General features: G+C 36.5%; 1 protein-coding gene across 2 annotated transcripts; it reads right to left on the bottom strand.

The window, feature by feature from the left end:
* Positions 1–434: 434 nt before the first annotated feature.
* LOC110600268 (rac-like GTP-binding protein 3) lies at positions 435–16739 on the bottom strand. Of its 2 annotated transcripts, XM_021737080.2 has the most exons (8): positions 16215–16731; positions 15710–15797; positions 15445–15554; positions 15305–15368; positions 12910–12974; positions 12757–12822; positions 12201–12298; positions 435–790 (listed from the first exon to the last, which is right to left on the bottom strand). In XM_021737080.2, the coding sequence occupies exons 1-8, from the start codon at positions 16317–16319 to the stop codon at positions 751–753; spliced, it is 636 nt and encodes a 211-aa protein (XP_021592772.1). In that variant the 5' UTR covers positions 16320–16731; the 3' UTR covers positions 435–750. The 2 variants fall into 2 exon arrangements, with proteins under 2 accessions (XP_021592772.1, XP_021592773.1); XM_021737081.2 differs by lacking the exon at positions 12201–12298 and having other exon boundaries at positions 16215–16739.
* Between the last annotated feature and the right edge of the window lie 1906 nt (positions 16740–18645).

The raw sequence follows: 18645 nt of genomic DNA, 5'->3' as shown, positions 1-18645 counted from the left end.
CTATCTTGAGCAGAAGAGAGAAGGGGAAGTTTCCCAGAATGTTGTCCTTGAGAAGCTAAGGGTTGCATCTGCTCAAAGACATTATGGGCTCTATCAATGATACGAAGAGGTTCAGGAATCACATTATTAAACACAGCATTCATAGGAAATGTCATTTTGATCTCCCTTGCATTTCATGCTGATACTCCCAGTCTTGAGATTGAATCGTTGAAAAAATTGATAAATTCTTTTAATAGGAAAGAAAAGGGATGGAAAAAGAAGCTTTCTAGTATTGAGATGGAAAAGATGTCGCACATGAACCTGCGCAATGATCTCGTATCTGCTCAAACTTCCTTCAATCTAAGCGTATGGTTGTACAGAAAATCAGAAAACAGCAGAACATCAAGCGGTTGAGAATCAGCAAAGTGAAAATATCAAATCAACTTGCAAGAAGAGAAAAGGAGAGCGATTTTCTTTCTAGTTATAAGCCATATACATATAAAAGTTCTGCCGAGCTTCGAGAATCAATACATACAATTAGTATACAAGGATAGTAGAAATAAATAATGTTGTTCCCACTGTTAGTCGAACATAAGATTAAAAAATATTAACTGCCACTGAGCGAGTGACATTCAAAGAAAGCTGTACTGCAATAAAGAGAAAACATTGCTTTCAAAATCAAACATGAACTTGATAGCCTGAACAATCGCCCGGCAATACATTAGCAACAGTAAAAACATGCAAATGAAAATTCACTGATGAGGATGTACTTCATGTGAGACACAAAAGTCTCCTCCCACGAAAGATATCTCTGCAATTTAAAAGCATGACATGAGAAAACCGAATAGTGAGTTATTATGAGATATTACACTATAAATTTTGATAGTTAATTGGCCCAATTGGTGGGTGAGCGTGCGTGCAGATATTGGAAGTAATGGTATGAAAAAGCTAACAGGAAAATCGCCAAAATGATGAGATGCAAGGAATATAACCAGAAAAATGAACGGATTTCATATAGCTCCTCCGGAGACACTACTAAATCTGGCATTCCTTACACAAACCATGTCAGAGCAAGGAGACAATATTTTGAAACAGGACAGTGAGGATGTTCTTCTACTTTCCTATATCTCGTCTTTTATCAGACTATTAATGGAAGCATCGGAGGACTAGTCTAATCAGATAATTGTCACCTAGAATGCAGAGTTCAAACCCCTAGGCCCCAAGCATCTGTTAGCACAAGGCTAAGAATAGAAATGGAGATGAGAAAAGGAAGAAGAATTGGGGATAAGAAGGGAACAGATTCATATGAGAAGAGAATTCAGAAAGGAGATGAGGAAAGAAATAGAGAAAGGAGGTGAGAATAGAGAGGGAGATATTATTGATTATTCTTGAATGCCATTTATAAGTAAGAGCTCTCTCCTTTATACATGTACATGAGTAACTACCTTCTAAAACATTTATTTCCTTCCAAATTCCTCATTCAGTTACAACTGACAACAATTACAGCAATTACAACTTTTCCCTCCAAAAGCCTGTCTTACTACTTATTCTTTCTATCTGTGGCAATACCTTCCCCTTAAGCACATTCTTGTCCCCAAGAATGTGTGAATGCTGGAAATTGAAAGGAATTTCAAGCACCTCTCATTAGCCGAAATTATGTGAGAATTCAAAATAGCATCTTCTGCTAACAAATTAATTTCATAAAAGACTGATCCTCCCAGTTGCATCTTGTTCTAGCAGCTGATACCCAATTGTTAAGGATTGAAACCCTTTCTTTCGCTGCCTTCTCCATCTTTCAAACAAATCTTCTAGAATTACAGATGTAGATCCTTTCAAGATTAATTTCTTCTTTAGCATTATTGATTTCTCCCATTTATCCTTCATTGAAATTAGGAACTCACAAGAATGGAAATCACAATCAAAATCCTCTTGAATTAATAAGCTCAAATTATCCTTATCACTCCAAGAAATTGCAATATCCATCATGGCTACCTTATTACAATAGTAATTCTCCGTGAAGTGAAAGGGTAATCCAGTAAGGTTCTTCTTTATCCGTTGAACTCCAGCAACAAGAATCTCATCCTGCTTAGTTATATATTGAATGCCATGACAAAATTGTTGGTCTGTCTTCACAACATTGAGATGCTCAAGATTTTGAATTTTTTTCTTCAATGTCTTCTCGATTGTTAGAAGCCAGTTCTTTAATTTGAATTGAATCTGATTGATACGAGACAAGCTCCTCTCCAACACTAATTTTTGAGTTTTCCAGTTAAGGATCTTGTCATAGATTGATGAACTGCCAAATCTTCAGCTGCAGCAGCCTTTCCCTTATTTCTATTTCTTCCTCGCTTTGTTGAACCTATGATTGTTGTGATGGAGCTATTGGAGGGAGCCTCGTTACCTCAAGACTCGTTAAAGAGAGCCTCTAATCTCGATTTATATCTCAAAATATGCTTGCTTTATTCATAAAATTCATTTCAATAAATAGAGATTACAAATAGTCCTATTGCAAATCGTCCTAAGTAAATCATAAGTCCTACTTAAAATAAAATAGCAAAATCCAAGTAAATTAGAAGTTCTACTCAAAATAAAATTACAAGATTCCTATCAGAATAAAATAGCACTATGACAACATATTATTAATCTAATAAAACTCATCCTTATCTAAAAAAACTAGTCTTTTCTAGAAAGGACGATTAAGTGTTTGAGCTGCAATCTATTTATTGTTGTCGATGATAAATCTTGCCGATAAAAGCGTCTATAACATCACTCCCTCCCTTGGAAATCAACTTGTCCGCAAGCTGGTAGTGTGGATAAGCCTGTTGAAAGTCATCCAAAGTCTCCCACGTGGAATCGAAAGCTGCTAAACCAGTCCATTGAATCAAGACTTCCTAAATCCCTCGGTTGAGACGTGCCTGGATAATGTGTGCTGGTATGGGAAGTGCACGACCACCTGTCATAGGTGGTAATGCAGGCATTGTCGTTGGCGGAATGCCTTTGAAAGACTTTAGCAAAAAAACATGGAAGACATTATGGATCTTGCTAGAGGAAGGCAAAGCCAATTGATAGGCTACATTTTCTATTTTTTGCAACACTTGAAATGGGCCATAAAACTCCTGCAGCAACTTGTTTCCTTACTGTTTTGTAATAGTAAAATGGCAACAGGGATGCAAACGAAGCCAAACCCAATCATCCTTCTCAAAAGAAATATCTATGTGCCCTTTATCATAGTATTGCTTCATGCGCGCTTGAGCTTGGTGTAGGCGAAATTTGACTTCTTCTACTACTTGATCCTTTTCTTTTAATGCCACATCGACAGCCTCCACACGAGCAAAACCTGGATCGTAGGATAATAATTGAGGTGGTTCTCTGCCATAAACAACATGGAATGACGTGATTTTGATTGCTGTATGGAAGGAAGTATTATAACAAAATTCTGCCCATGCTACCCAATCCACCCAACTTTTGGGTTTGTCAACGACAAAGCATCTCAAGTACATTTCAAGGGTACGATTCACCACTTCGGTTTGTCCATCCAATTGAAGGTGGTAAGCCGAAGAAAAGGCCAATTTGGTTTCCACCAAACGAAATAACTCCTTTCAAAATTACCGGTGAAGATAACGTCCCGATCGCTAATAATTGACTCGGACACAACAGGTAGTTTAACAATATTGAAAAAGAAAACATGAGCAACTGTCACTGCTGTATAAGAGTGTGTAAGTGGTAGGAAATGTGCATATTTAAAAAAGCGGTCCACTACAACCAACAAAACAATCTTACCCTTCACTTTCGGCAAACCTTCAATAAAATCCATCAATATATCGGACCATATCTCATATGGAAGTGCAAGGGGCTGAAATAACCCTGCAGGATGCAAGTTTGATGCTCTATTCTTTTGACAAATAGAACAAGAAGCAACAAATTCCCTAATTGCTGACTTCATAACTGTCCAGAAGAAATAACTGCAAATGCGATGAAGTGTTTTATGAACACCTTCATGAGTGCCATCGTGGACAGCACTGATTATCGTAGGGATTAATGGTGAATCCGGAAGAAGGTAGATCCTATTATGATAGAGAAGCAACCTATTGCGTATTGTCCACGCGATATCCATTTGCCCATCTGAAATTTATTATTGCAACTGAGATAACTTTATGGAATTTGCAACATCTTGTTGAATGGCTTCAAATATCATAACGGTGGGAGAAGAAAATGCCATCAATTGTCCTTCCTTTTCATGTCGGCGAGAAAGTGCATCTGCCACTACATTATGCTTGCCCATCTTGTACTCTACTCGAAAAGTAAAGCCCATCAATTTGCTAAGCCAGTGTTGTTAGGGAGATGTGGCTAGATGTTGCTCCAAGAGATACTTGAGACTGTAATGATCCATTCAGATGGCAAAAGACCTTCCCCAAAGATAAGGCCGCCAATGTTGAATGGCCTTAGTCAGACCGATCAATTCACGTTCATAGGCAGCTAATTTGTGATGTCGAACGACTAATTTTCTACTGAAAAAGGCAATAGGATGCTGCTCTTAGTGCAAAAAATGCGCCAATTCCAATTTCAGATGCGTCACATTCCACTTCAAATTCCTTTTCAAAGTTTGGCAAGCAGAGTATTGGGGCTTGCATCAGGGCCTGTTTCAATTTTGCAAAAGAAGCTACTGCCTTATTATTCTAGCTGAAGCTATTTTTCTTGATAAGTTGTGTGAGTGGAGCGACAATGGTACCATAATCTCGAATGAATTTCCCATAATAGCCAGTCAACTCGAGGAACCCGCGTGGAGCCATGATAGAATGTGGGAGAGGCCATTTTGTTATGGCTTGAATCTTGGTGACGTCCGCGGATACACCTGTAGCAGTAATGATGTGGTCCAAATAGGAAACTTATTGTTCTCCGAATGAGCACTTTGATTGTTTTAAGGACAAGCAATGGGAACGAAGTAACTAAAATACTAACTATATGTGATGCAACTGTTCCTCCCATGTTTTGCTGTAAATCAGAATGTTATCAAAGAAAACCAGAAGAAATTTCTGAAGTTAAGGTTGAAATACCTCATTCATTAATGCTTGAAATGTTGAGGGAGCACTAGTGAGGCCAAAGGGCATGACTAAAAACTCAAAAGTGCCCATGATGAGTTCGAAATGGTGTTTTCTCCAGGTCTTCTTTTTTCTTCTAGACTTGATGATAGCCAGATCATAACTCCAACTAAGTAAATACTGAGCTCCGTGGAGTTCAACAAGTAATTCATCCACAATTGGAATAGAAAATTTATCCTTCACTATTATTTATCCTTCCCTATTTTAGCATTCAGCTCACAGTAGTCCATACAAAATCACCATGACTCATCCTGTTTTTTAACCAACAATACTGTTGAAGAAAAATGAGAGTGGCTTGGACAGATAATTCCTTGGCACAACATCTCATCACACTGTTTCCCAATTTCATCTTTTTTACGATAAGAATAGCGGTATGGTCGAACCACTACCGGCGAAGAACCTGAAAGTAAACAGATGTGATGGTCACATTTCTTGATAGGCGGCAATCCTATGGGTTCTTGCAAAAGGACTGAGAATTCCTCTAGTAATGGTTGTCGGTCAGTGGTGGATCTAATCGAGTGATCCTGTAGTAGAGGATCAAAGTGGAGGTGATGCATTGGTTTCCACGCTGAAAAGTCATGGTTAGAGTATTGAAATCCCACTCTATCTTGCCTAATGTGAGTAGTTATTGAACACCCAAAACAATATCAAAACCATCTAGGGGTATAATGTAAAAATCAATTAGAAAAAATACACCTGCGGTTGATAGTTTTTCCTTGCTTCTCCCCATGCTAGGAATTTTCTGGCCATTTGCTATTGTCACTTATAAACCATTATGCTGATCAATTGTTATTTTCAAGCGTTGAACTGCTACTTAGCTAAGAAAATTATTTGTGCTGCCCGAGTCCACCAACACGTTCATTGGACAGCCCTGTATATGTTTCTGGGATTCTGCAGGCCTATGATTGCATGCAACGAAATTGCCGGATTGTCCTCAAATCCTTCTTCTTATTCTTCAGATGCCACATGTGTATCGTCCAGCTCTAACCAAAAAATGTTTTTTGCATTGATGTTTGGGACTATACAATTCATCGCAATTGTAACACAATCCTTCTGCCCTCCTATCTGCTATTTCACTCCTGGATAATTTTTTTTATAAACGGGGTTGCATTGCTACTACTTCTGGAAATAGTAGTGGAGCCCGCTGCCATCCCTGACAGTGCCTTGCTGGTGAAAGGAGCTTGCATAGGTAACTAGATATTTTTTTGGTAGCCTACATTCCTACTCAGATGATGTTTCCTTTCAAAGGATTGAGCAAGATTGATAGCTGTGACCAAATTGGGAGGATTCTGCATTTGGACATCTAATCATATACTTTCGATTAACCCAGTAGTAAAAATATCAAGTTGTTGGTCTGCCCGAACCGTATTAGCTTGTGCTAAGAGGTATTGGAATTGCTTTTGATATTCTTCTACACTTACGGTTTGTTTCAGGTTGACCAACTCTCCCAAGGAATTTCCTTGGAGGGGTGGTCCAAATCTCAGGTTGCAATAACTCTTAAAAGTTGCCCAGGATATTTCAGGTTCCTCCTGATTAAATTTGTAGAACCATAATTGAGCTTCTTCTAACAGATGGAATGCTCTGCCAACCCCACCTTGTCCTCCTCCAGCGTCCGTTGATTAGCAAAAAATTGTTTGCACCTGTGCAACCAGTTTAAATGATCGTCACAACCATCAAACACTAGAAAATCTAGCTTGGAATATCTTGGCACCATTCTAGCAACATGACGACCATCTGTTGGCTCGGAATGACTTTTCGAGTGATTGTTGTTACTACTGCTGATCCCTACCTCAAGTTTCTTGCCTCAGGTTGGGTTCAAGTTCCCCACCAGCTCCTGTATTTGTCGCGACAAAGCCTCAATTTGTGCTTCCAGGTGGAATTCTGATAGTGCCACACGAGCTTCATTCTAGGCCTGAATTTCCTGGAGTAATGCTCGCAGATCATACCTTGATTCTCCCATGGCACTTTGCTTTGATACCAAATTGTTGAGTTCTCTGGTGAAGGATCTTGTCACGGGTCGATGAACTGCCGAATCTTCAGCTGCAGCAGCGCTTTCTTGAACCTATGATTATTGTGATGGAGCTCGTTGGAGGAAGCCCCGTTACCTCAAGACTCGTTAAAGAAAGAGCCTCTAATCTCGATTTGTATCTCAGAATATGCTTGCTTTATTCATAAAATTCACCTCTATATAAATAAAGATTACAAATAGAGTCCTACTGCAAATAGTCCTAAGTAAATCAGAAGTCTTACTTAAAATAAAATAGCAAAATCTAAGTAAATCAGAAATCTTACTTAAAATAAAATAGCAAAATCCCTATCAGAATAAAATAGCACTATGACAGCATATTCTTAATTTAATAAAACTCATCCTTATTTAAAACTAGTCTTTTTTAGAAAGAACGATTAAGTGTTTGAGCTGCGATCTACTTGCTGCTGTCGATGATAAGTCTTGTCGATAAAAGCGTCTATAACACTAATAATATCAAACTCTTCGTCTTCTTCACTACCCACATTGTCAACCTCTTTTTGACCTATTTTGAAACTCTTATTGTTCTCGGTATTTGAACCATTAACATCATTTCCAAATTTCTGCTGAATTTCACTCCTATGAGAACTAAACATGTCATTAAGGAAAAGAAAATCGCGACCTATCTCAATATTAACCTTGTCATTCTTATTGGAACTGTAGAATGATAATATTTGTTGTTGTCTATCGCAATAGAGATTACAACCTATTTATACATGAGAGACGGTATCTAAGTAGAAAGGAAAATCAAGCCTATAAGCAACTAACCCATCTATCAATATTTACTTCCTATATTAACATATTTACTTCCTATAACCTATAACACTCCCCCTCAAGTTGGAGCATAAATGTTAATCATGCCCAACTTGTTACATATATACTCAACTCGAGTTCCATTTAGAGCTTTAGTGAAGATATCTCCTAATTGTTCTCCAGTTCGGATATGTCCTGTTGATATTATCTTTTGTCGATATTCAGATTCAGCACTAGAACGGGAGACCGCATTTTGCTTCTTACTTTTCCATGAGACCAAGTTACCTCCCACAAAAATACAATACCCAGTAGTTGACCTCCTATCAACCTTCGAGCCTGCCCTATCAACATCAGAAAAGCATTCAATATTTGAGTGCCCATGGTTACCATAGAATAGTCCTCGCCCTGGAGCCCCTTTAAGGTAACAGAGAATCTGTCCCAAAGCATGCCACTGGGCAACAGTAGGAGATGACATAAACTGACTTACTACACTCACTGAATATGCAATATCAGGACGAGTCACCGTCAAATAATTCAGCTTGCCAACTAATCTTCTATACCTTTCAGGATCTGCAAATGGCTCACTGTCTTCTGTGGTAAGTTGAAGGTTAGGGGTCATTGGGGCACTACAAGGCTTAGCACCCAATTTTCTTGTTTCTGCTAACAAATCAAGAACATATTTTCTTTGAGATAAGAAGATGCCTTTCTTACACTGCATAACTTCGATTCCCAAGAAATATTTCAATGAACCCAAATCTTTTGTATGAAACTGTGGTTTAATAAATTATATCATCCACATATACTACAAGTAGAATTACTCCACTATCAGAATTTCTATAGAACACTGAGTGATCACACTTACTCATCTTCATTCCAAACTGTTGGACCACCTCACTAAACCTGCCAAACCATGCCCGAGGACTCTGTTTCAAGCCATAAAGGGATTTTCGAAGTCTACAAACCTTGCCTGACTTCGCCTGAGCAACAAAACCAGGTGGTTGCTCAATATAGACCTCCTCCTGAAGATCACCATGAAGAAAAGCATTTTTAATATTCAGTTGATGCAAAGGTCAATCATATGTAGCTGCTAAGGAAATAAACAATCGAACAGATGCGAGCTTGGCAACTGGGGAAAATGTATCAGAATAGTCAACTCCATAAGTTTGTGCATAACCTTTGGCCACTAAACAGGCCTTGAGGCGAGCAACAAATCCATCAAGATTTACTTTCATTGCAAACACCCATTTGCACCGAATAGCCCGCTTTCCTGGGGGCAAGGACATCAACTCCCAAGTACCATTAGTGTCAAGGGCCATCATTTCCTCTTCCATTGCAGCACGCCAACCAAGATGGGACAAAGTCTCAATAACAGTTTTGGGAACTGAAATAGAATCTAAAGCAGTGGCAAAACAACGGGAAGAAGAGGATAATTGATCATAAGAGATACAAGCTGAAATAGAATAAGTGCAAGTATGTTTACCTTTGCCAAGAGCAATGGGCAAATCCAAATCAAACAGTGAAGGATCATTGGGAGCAGGATCTGTCGACAAAGAAGCGGGTAGCGGAGCGGAGTCAGAGTCCTCCAAGCGTCTAGAATACACATGAAAGATGGGAGGGTGACCTGGCACATGAGCGAAAGGTGTGGGAGTAGTCTGAGGAGACGGAGAGCGAACAATGTATAACACAAGGTCATCTTCTTCACCTTGGGTGTTATAAACAGATGATGGCGAAAAACACGGAGTGGACTCAAAGAATGTTACATCTGCAGACACAAGATACCGATTCAGATCAGGAGAAAAACAACGATACCCTTTTTTACGTCGAGAGTAGCCAAGGAAGACACATTTGAGTGATTTGGGATCCAATTTAGTAACCTGTGGACGAACATCACGAACAAAACAAGTACACCCAAAGATACGTGGCTCAATACGAAACAAAGATTTTGTGGGAAATAAAATATTATAAGGGATAGTCTTACTCTAATCTAAAAAATTAGATCCATTAAATTTGTGTTCCATGATTTTAGTCATCACAGAAATCACATCAGTGTGGTTTTAACTTCAGCCATCAGGACAACCAACCCAAAACAATCAAAATAACAAAGGATCAGAAGAACAGTACGGGTGAACAGTACCCGTGAACAATGCCGATGAACAGTACAGTGAACAGTGCCGATAAACAGTACCTGTGAACAGTGCCGATGAACAGTACCCGAATATGACAAATATGAACAGTACAAAAAATACCTCCACCCAACACCCGAACGGCAAACAAACCTCAAATCTGACAAGGGGTCAGTGTGGTGACTCCAGCGATGGTGAGATCCAAACGTTACCCTTTATGGATAACTCAAATGAACAGAGTCCTAAGTCTCCAAAAAAATTTTTAAACTTGACGAGAGAGAAGAAAAAAAATCTCTACGAGAATGGCTCTGATACCATGTAGAATGATAATATTTGTTATTATCTATCACAATAGAGATTACAACCTATTTATATATGAGAAACGATATCTAAGTAAAAAGGAAAATCAAGCCTATAATTATACAATCCCTAAGATTAAGCAACTAACACATCTATCAATATTTACTTCCTATAACCTATATAACCTATAACAGGAACCATCACCAACTTGGTCTTCATTTGGCTTGTAAGAATTTCCAAGAAGGAAATCTTCATCAGTTTTGTGTTCACTAACATCAGGCTTCTCAAATTTTCTCAATTCATGATCTGGTTTCCTGGGCAACTCTTCTTGCAATCTCTCAACACATTCAAGAAGCCTTTGTAAGATCTTTATTTGCCAATCCTCTTGTTCCATGGACTGATTATATTTTGTGTCCAAGAAAAATAGGGAAAGAAATGAGAACCTCAAGATTGTAGAAAAAGAATTCTGATTTCAATAAAAACCCTAGATGGAAATTTCAAGAACTTCAAGAAACATGTTACTTGAAATGAACAAAGTGAAAGCTTAAAGAAAAGAACAAAAGGAATAACCAGAAACAAACAGAAGGGAATCTAATTCAAGAAAGTAAGAAACAAAGAAACAAAGAAGAAGGAGAAACAAGATTTGTCAAGGGAGAAGGCAAGAGGGGAAAGAAAAATGGAGAAATTTCAGGTAAAAGAAGGAAAGAAAGCCCAAGGAAAAAAGGGGAGAAGAACAAAGGAAGGAGGGGAAGAAATATAAGGGAAGAAGGAAGAAGAAATTCAAAGAGGAGAAGCAGAAGAATAGAGAAATAGCATTGGAAGGAACCTGGAATTTCAGGAAGCTTTAAACCTTACTCTGATACCAATTATTAGCACAAGGCTAAGAATAGAATTGGGATGAAAAAAGGAAGAAGAATTGGGGATAAGAAGGGAACAGATTCAGATGAGAAGAGAATTCAGAAAGGAGATGAGGACAGAATTAGAGAAGGGAGGTGAGAACAGAGAGGGAGATTAGAAGATAGGGAGAGATATTATTGATTATTCTTGAATGCCATTTACAGGTAAGAGCTCTCTCCTTTATACATGTATATGAGTAACTACCTTCTAACTAACATTTATTTCCTTCCAAATTCCTGATTCAGTTACAACTGACAACAGTTACAGCAATTACAACTTTTCCCTCCAAAAGCCTATCTTTTCTACTTATTCTTTCTATATGTGACAGCATCCTATCAAATTTATGTCTGAGATCATAATATACCAACGAAATCTCCTGGGAACCTCTGCATATCTATTATTTTGAAAATACTCTTTCATCTGATCATATCGTTTCCTGTCTAGGTAATTAAGCTGGTTACTTCCACCTTCTAAAGGGATGTTCTGCAGTGCATTCACTCCTCTTAACAAAAGCTTAGGCCTCTGAGGTATAGCTAGCACGTCTAAAGACAACCACTCACTATTTCAGCTAAATGGTCACTATGCCTTTCTTTTACTCTTAGGCCCAACTGATTCCTGCCAGGTTCTGACCTAGACATAACTCAACTAAGCCTCAATCCATAAATAAGCTTTATGGCTGCTTTTTTCCAGTTTGCTTGGTTTAAATTACCATTTGAATATGGCTAAACTACAAATTAGTACAAATTCCAAAATTTCCACTTAGACGTAATTGCAGAATCACTAGGAATCATAGAAGGGAAATATTTAAGAAAGACACAAGGAAAATACTTTCCCCTTTACTAAGAGAAAACAGCTAGTTACTTAATGTAAAGAAAATATTTAAGAGAAAACTCTTGCAGAAGTGAAACAAGCGATATTAGACCATTCACGTGCAGGAGGATATAATGCCAGAGGTCTTCACATATTAGGCACTCAAATATAAAACAAGTAACTCTTAGAAGTGCAAGGAACAAAGTTACTGACAAAAAGCATCCTCGATTTGGCTTTTTCTTCTTCTCTTTTTGTTTCTGTGCTGGTTTGATAACTACTCTGATTGCTGAATCAAAGACAGCTTTGACATTCTGAAATAGCACCGGAAAAAGAAAAAAAAATCACAGAAGATCCAAAAAAAAAAAAACTTGTCTTGACAGTGACAGACAAAACAGAGGAACAGACAGGATTGTTATCTAGTAATGTACCACAAAACCCATATGAGAGAGCATCCAATTTATACATGTTAAATGTTCATAGTGGACTGTATGCCAAAGAGCACAGAGCATCTGGATAGAATTTTCATGAAGAAACATCAACGTTACTAAGCATCTATAACATGAGGCAGGGTCCAGGTGACCAGAAATCTTACAAGGGGACCAGTCTCAGTACCACTACAAATCTACAGTTTATGATCACAGGGAGTAACTTTGGGAAGTTTCACCACTTCTCTTGAGAATAGCAATCCACCAAGACTAAGATTACTTTGTATTCATTTTAATTACCATGGACACAAATTATTCAACAGGCGACTGTCTTGCCATATTACCTGTTGAGTTTTTGAGCTGCATTCAATATAATACGCTGCACCAATCTGTTTCCGGAGTTCCTCACCCTGATTAGCAAAGAAATATTATTAAAAACACTCTGATTGCGTGATTACAAAAAAAAAAATGAACCAATCTTTTATATTAAACTGCACCTGCGAAGTGGTCACAGGTACCAATCCAGGATGATCAGCCAAATAGTGCTTATCCTCACGAAGATCTGCACGTCCATTTTTGAAGCATGTATTATTTTCAGAACTCTAAAATGCTTCACATGGCTAATTCCTGAAAATTATTGCTATCTAATTCTGCTAACTGGTGCAAACACAAAACTCCCTTTAGTTTTCAGCACTTGCAAGTGTAGCGCTGCCTTGGCTAATCTCAACCACCCTTTTTCCAAAAGAACCTCTTCACTTTCACATTTTTCAGTGTCATGCCAACCCTACTTTGCATGACATTCAACTCAGCATGTTTGACCACATTCTTTTGATTCTGATGGCTAACCTATGAAAATACAAAACTTCAAAATAATTATCTACCTTGTCCTATATACTGTGGATTTTGAACGAACCTTTGATGCAAAAACAAGGATAAAAAATATAAATGGCCCTAATGTCTTAATATATCTTGCTATTAATGTTCAATTTTTTTCCCTAAATTTGTATCTTAATTTTTCAATGTTGAAAACATAAACCTGATAACTACGACACCACCTTGCACTGGATGGCCCTATTGATTACAAACTAGATAAGAGATATGACCTGAGTCTGTGACCCCTCATTTCACTATTATTTGCAAGGAAATGTGAATTGGCAAGTAGATTATAAATATACTAGTAATTCTATCACTTTAAATTCCTGACTGTCTAAAAGCTACATCCAAGTTATCAAGATTTCTGCCAAAGGATTTCATTGCATGCAGTAAACTAATCTTCATGTGTCAACTCCCTAGTACCTACCACATTAAAGAGAATGACATATGCCATTGTAAAGGAAAAAATGAGTACAGAAAGCATGTTTATAGTTGATATCAACTCATGGATTTGTCAAAGGAGGTTTGACAATAGCTTTCTATTTTGAAATATGAATTGAGTAGTTGAGTACATGTCTTAACATACTTTTACTGACAGCAAATGAGTGAAAGCATTCGTATTTGTTTCACCTTTGTTGTATTCAGAGTGTTCACCAAGGGTTTCCCTTCCCTTCCCTTACTGAACAATGTGGTACTGACTAGGAAGCAGAAATTAACGGGTGTAACCAAGATTTACCATGCTTAACAACTGAGCCTTAATCTCAAATGTACTGAACTTAACAAGATCATATAAAATACAAGTAAACAAGCAGGAAGAGAACAATAAACACTGCTGTGAGAAGGAAGAGGATTAATTTTACTAATTTATCCCTTAAATTTAGCCCATCCAACAGCATTGTCCCTGAATTTCAGTGTCTATCTTATAACTCCCTAAACTTTGATTTGGTTAACAGCAGTCACTTTACCTGCTTCAAGTGCTTACATGGCACATTCAAACTAAATAAACATGACATGGCGGACATCCTCTCTCATTGCTCATAACTCATCTCTCCCTTTTCCACATTCTCTCTCATCACCCTCTCTCTCTCTCTCTCAGAAGCTTTCCAGCATAGGCCATCTCTGGCCAACTCTCCACCACCTATTATTGGTCTCCCTCAAGATTTGCTGTCCCCAAAAGCACCCCAACCTTAACTCACAATAGTGAAAAAGAGAGGAGGGAGAACTTGACCCCCCCCCTCCCAGTTTTCTCTCTACCTAGCACCATTGAAGCTCTAGGACCCATCCCCCCCCCCCCAGTTTCTCCCTCTACCTAGCACCGATGAAGCTCTAGGGACCCATCCCCAAGCTTGTGTGATCCCTAACAGCTCCCAGTTGCACTCCGTTTCACCTGAATCTCTCTTGGAGAAATAAATCGAAAGCTTGGTTCAAACATTATCCCCTTGGATCCACACAAATGAGGAGCTCCATGGTACTCCCCTAGAATTTGTCACTGACCGAAATGGTGGTTAAGGCAATGGTGTCAGCTATCCTCTCTTCTGCTACTTTGTCCTCTTATCGATTTGTGCTTGAATTTGTTTATTTCTGTTGTATGTCTTTTTATTTTTCTACTGTTGATTTTTTTTTTCATTTGGTGTTTGTTGATTGATTTGTTTATTTGGCTTGATTTCTCAGTTGACCCTGCTTCATGATTTATGGATAATGTCATTTCTATTTTGTTTGAATCCTAGGTTTCTTGTTGATTATTGGATTTCTGCCATTGATTTTTTATTTGCATGGTAATTTTATTGTTGAATCTTGCTGAGAAAGAGTGAAATAGAGACTGAGAGAGGGAAATAGGGAGAGATTTACTAAGGGTGGCTTTACTGTTAACCAAATCGAAGTCTTTAGAGTCCTATACAAATTAACGATCTGGAATCGCATTGTAACAAGGACTAAAGTTCAAAGATGGCAACTTAAATTGTCCGAGTGAACTTCACAGCATTTATTGGGGGAGAAAATGATGAATGCCATTAAACTTACCCAATTTGGTGCCAGCAAGTACTACAGGGACTCCTGGAGCATAGTGCTGAAGCTCAGGAACCCACTGAACAAGCAATGGTGTTAGGAGGAAGAAAATAAACAGAATCATATGAAGATTAAAAGAGGTAAAATGTGCAGACCTTTTTAAGTACATTTTCATAGCTTGCCCGACTAACTAGAGAGAAAGCTAACACGAAAACATCAGCCCCTCTGTAGCTCAAGGGCCTTAATCTATTATAATCTTCTTGTCCTATAAAAGTCATAAAAAAAAATATGCATCATAAAAGCTGCCTATTTTGACAAAGCCGTTTAAGCAACCCAAATTACAAATTCTCATCCTCAGTTGAGGCAAAAAAAAAAAAAAAAGGAACAAAGAATATGCATAGAGAGACAGATAAACCATACCAGCTGTATCCCAGAGTCCTAAGTTGACAGTGGTTCCTTCAACTACCACGTTTGCACTGAAGTTATCAAACACAGTGGGTATGTAATCCTGATGAACATAAAAAGTAATATGATTGTACAAAGCATAGAGTAATTAACATTTATTTCTAAAATATAAATCTGAAAAACATAAAAAAAAACATTATGCTTGTTTATCTGCATGAAACAACCAAGCAGCAGAAGCAACATTTGAATGAGGAATGGAACATGCGAAACCCAGGCGATCGTTTAAAATTGGAAAATTCAGAAAGACGACTTTATGGAAGCCAAAGGGTTTGCGAGAGACTAAAATAGAAGAGATGAATTGGTGTTGAGAAAATATGAAAAGCTGCAAAACCCAGATGCAATAATACAATAGAAGTAATAAACACAGAAGATCACCCATGAGAGGGAGAAATAAAATTCATAAATCAGATGTGAAAAGCCATTTAAAGAGATGATTTGATGGAACAAAAATAAAACATACAGTAGGAAACTTGTTACTCGTGTAGCAAATAAGCATGCAGGTCTTGCCTACAGCTCCATCTCCCACAGTCACACACTTTATGAACCTAGAAGCACTTGAAGCCATTGATGACCATGTAAAAAAGAAAACCACAAACGAAAAAAACCCAGAAGAAAAAGCACTTCCAAAGGAGAAATCTATGAGTGGAAGATTACTAACAGGAAAAAAAAAGGATTAAGGGGGAAAGACAAAAGGGTTGGCTTCTCGGTGGTGAAATTTATTATGGGTGTTTTAGTTGAGAGAGGATGAGGAGGTGGATCACATGATTCTCCCTCGTTCACTTATACTGTATCCAAATTTCTCTCCTCTGCTTTTCGTGGTTTTCTCATTATTTTTGTTTTGATTTAGGAATTTTGGTTGGTTCTTCCTGTCCTTTTCCAATTTCTTTTCTTTTTTCAATTTGAAGTAGACAGCTTTTGTGCATTTATTGGTTTCTAGTTCCAGAATTGAAGGGCTTCTCACATCTCTGCATCTGTGAAGTGAAAATTGTACCTACTTCTGTATCGTCTATCTATCAGAATTTTTTTAAAATTGAGATATTGGTTTATTAATAATGAAATATCTATAAAATTAAATAGTAAATTTTTTTTTAGCGTTTAAAACCTTTGAATTGAAATCGACTTAGAATTGAAATCCACCTAGAGAATGCAGGTGCTTTAATATTGGATTTAAAATATAAAATATAAATTTTTTGTTTGACTAATTTAAAAAAAATAAAATTTTAATTTAAAATTTTATCGTTTGGATTATTTATTTATTTTTTTTAAATAAAATTAAAATAATAAAATTTGATATCTCTTAAATTTATTCAGATGCATTTACCATCAGATTAAATCTATAAATGCTGTTTGAATTATTTGTTAGTCATATATTTAAATTTATAATAAAATTTATAATTTAATTACATTCTAATTAATTATCCATAAATTTTTTAAAAAAATATATATATATAATGCATATTTAACAATATATTTATAATTTTTTTTCCTTTTCTTTTCTTTTTCTCCAAAAACATGATATCTTAGCTCAAAATTATTTATATAGTTGTACCAACTGTTCAATATCAATCAACAAAACAATTAAACATTGCTGAGTAGTTTAATGATTATATAAAGCAATACATTGTCTAGAATTTATCATTTTGCAATAAATAAATATTTTAGAATATGCACTGAAACTCAATTTAAAATTTTAATTAATCAAATAATAGGCGAAATTATATAAATATTAAAAAAAAAAGATGTTGAACTATCAACTGGATGTGTGTATCTAAATTAAATATATTTTTTTAAAAGAAATTATGGATTGTGCAATTTTATCATAAATGAAAAGGACCACAATTAAGAATCATTGAAAGGATACCTACTGCATTAAACAATAATGTAGATTGGAGATTGCCTCATGACCTCAAATCTCAAAGTGGTTGCCAAAATGTGACTTAGTGTAAAGAGCTATATTTTCATGCTCGTACTCACTAATTAATTATTCGGTTGGTCGTATAATTAATTAAATTATTTTTTTAATGCGATTAATTCATAAATTTTATTTAAAAAAATTAGAATTAAAAGAAAAAAGGATATAGCTATTGTTGGGGATGTTGAACTATTCTGGGAGAAATTTGAGAGCACAAATGGCAGTTTAAAGCAAGAAATTTGGCTATGGAGGCAACTGGAATATTGCATAATCCAAAAGGGTTGGTGGAAATAATAAGTAAAGGTTAAGTAACATAGCTCAAAAGTTCATAGATTATCACAACTACTAAAAAACCCATTTCGAAGTGAAATATTTTGGAAAATTTGATTTTTTTGTCATTTTCTATTGTTTGATTTTTTTTAATTTATAATTTTGACTGTAAAAAAATGTAAAAAAAAAGTCATACAAAATTTTGTAATAATTTATTTAAATTTTGACTATAAAATGAATTATTATTGCATCTCTGTCTCTTATGTTTTGGTTGTCATAATCAATCTGTCCATTCTTTTTATTTTTTCCTTAAAATATTCATATAATACAAAATTGTGTATTTTATATTGGATTAACACTTTTTTTTAATATTATGAGAAGCAATAAGAGTTTGGAGGAATGCTTATGCTTTAATATTTGGGTTTGGAGTTCCAATTCTTTTTGGCTTTTCCATTTTTTAATGATGTGTTCTTAATGGAATCAATCATACTGCTAAGTTGCACACACCACGTGTAACTTGCATTATACATCTTGTGTTAGCTACCAAGCAAAGCATAAGTATGCCTTGAGGATGATTTTCCAAGCCTAAACCTTTTTTTTTCCCCTGTAAGTCATATTTCTTATATATTTTTGGTGTCTACAGTAATGAGGATTGGTTAAAGTGGGAACATGATATGGGTTGGCCTTTGGGTTTTGTATCTAAACAATT

Source organism: Manihot esculenta, chromosome 14, assembly GCF_001659605.2.
Source record: "Manihot esculenta cultivar AM560-2 chromosome 14, M.esculenta_v8, whole genome shotgun sequence".
NCBI lineage: Eukaryota > Viridiplantae > Streptophyta > Magnoliopsida > Malpighiales > Euphorbiaceae > Manihot > Manihot esculenta.
This window is presented reverse-complemented; position numbering and strand designations above follow the sequence as displayed.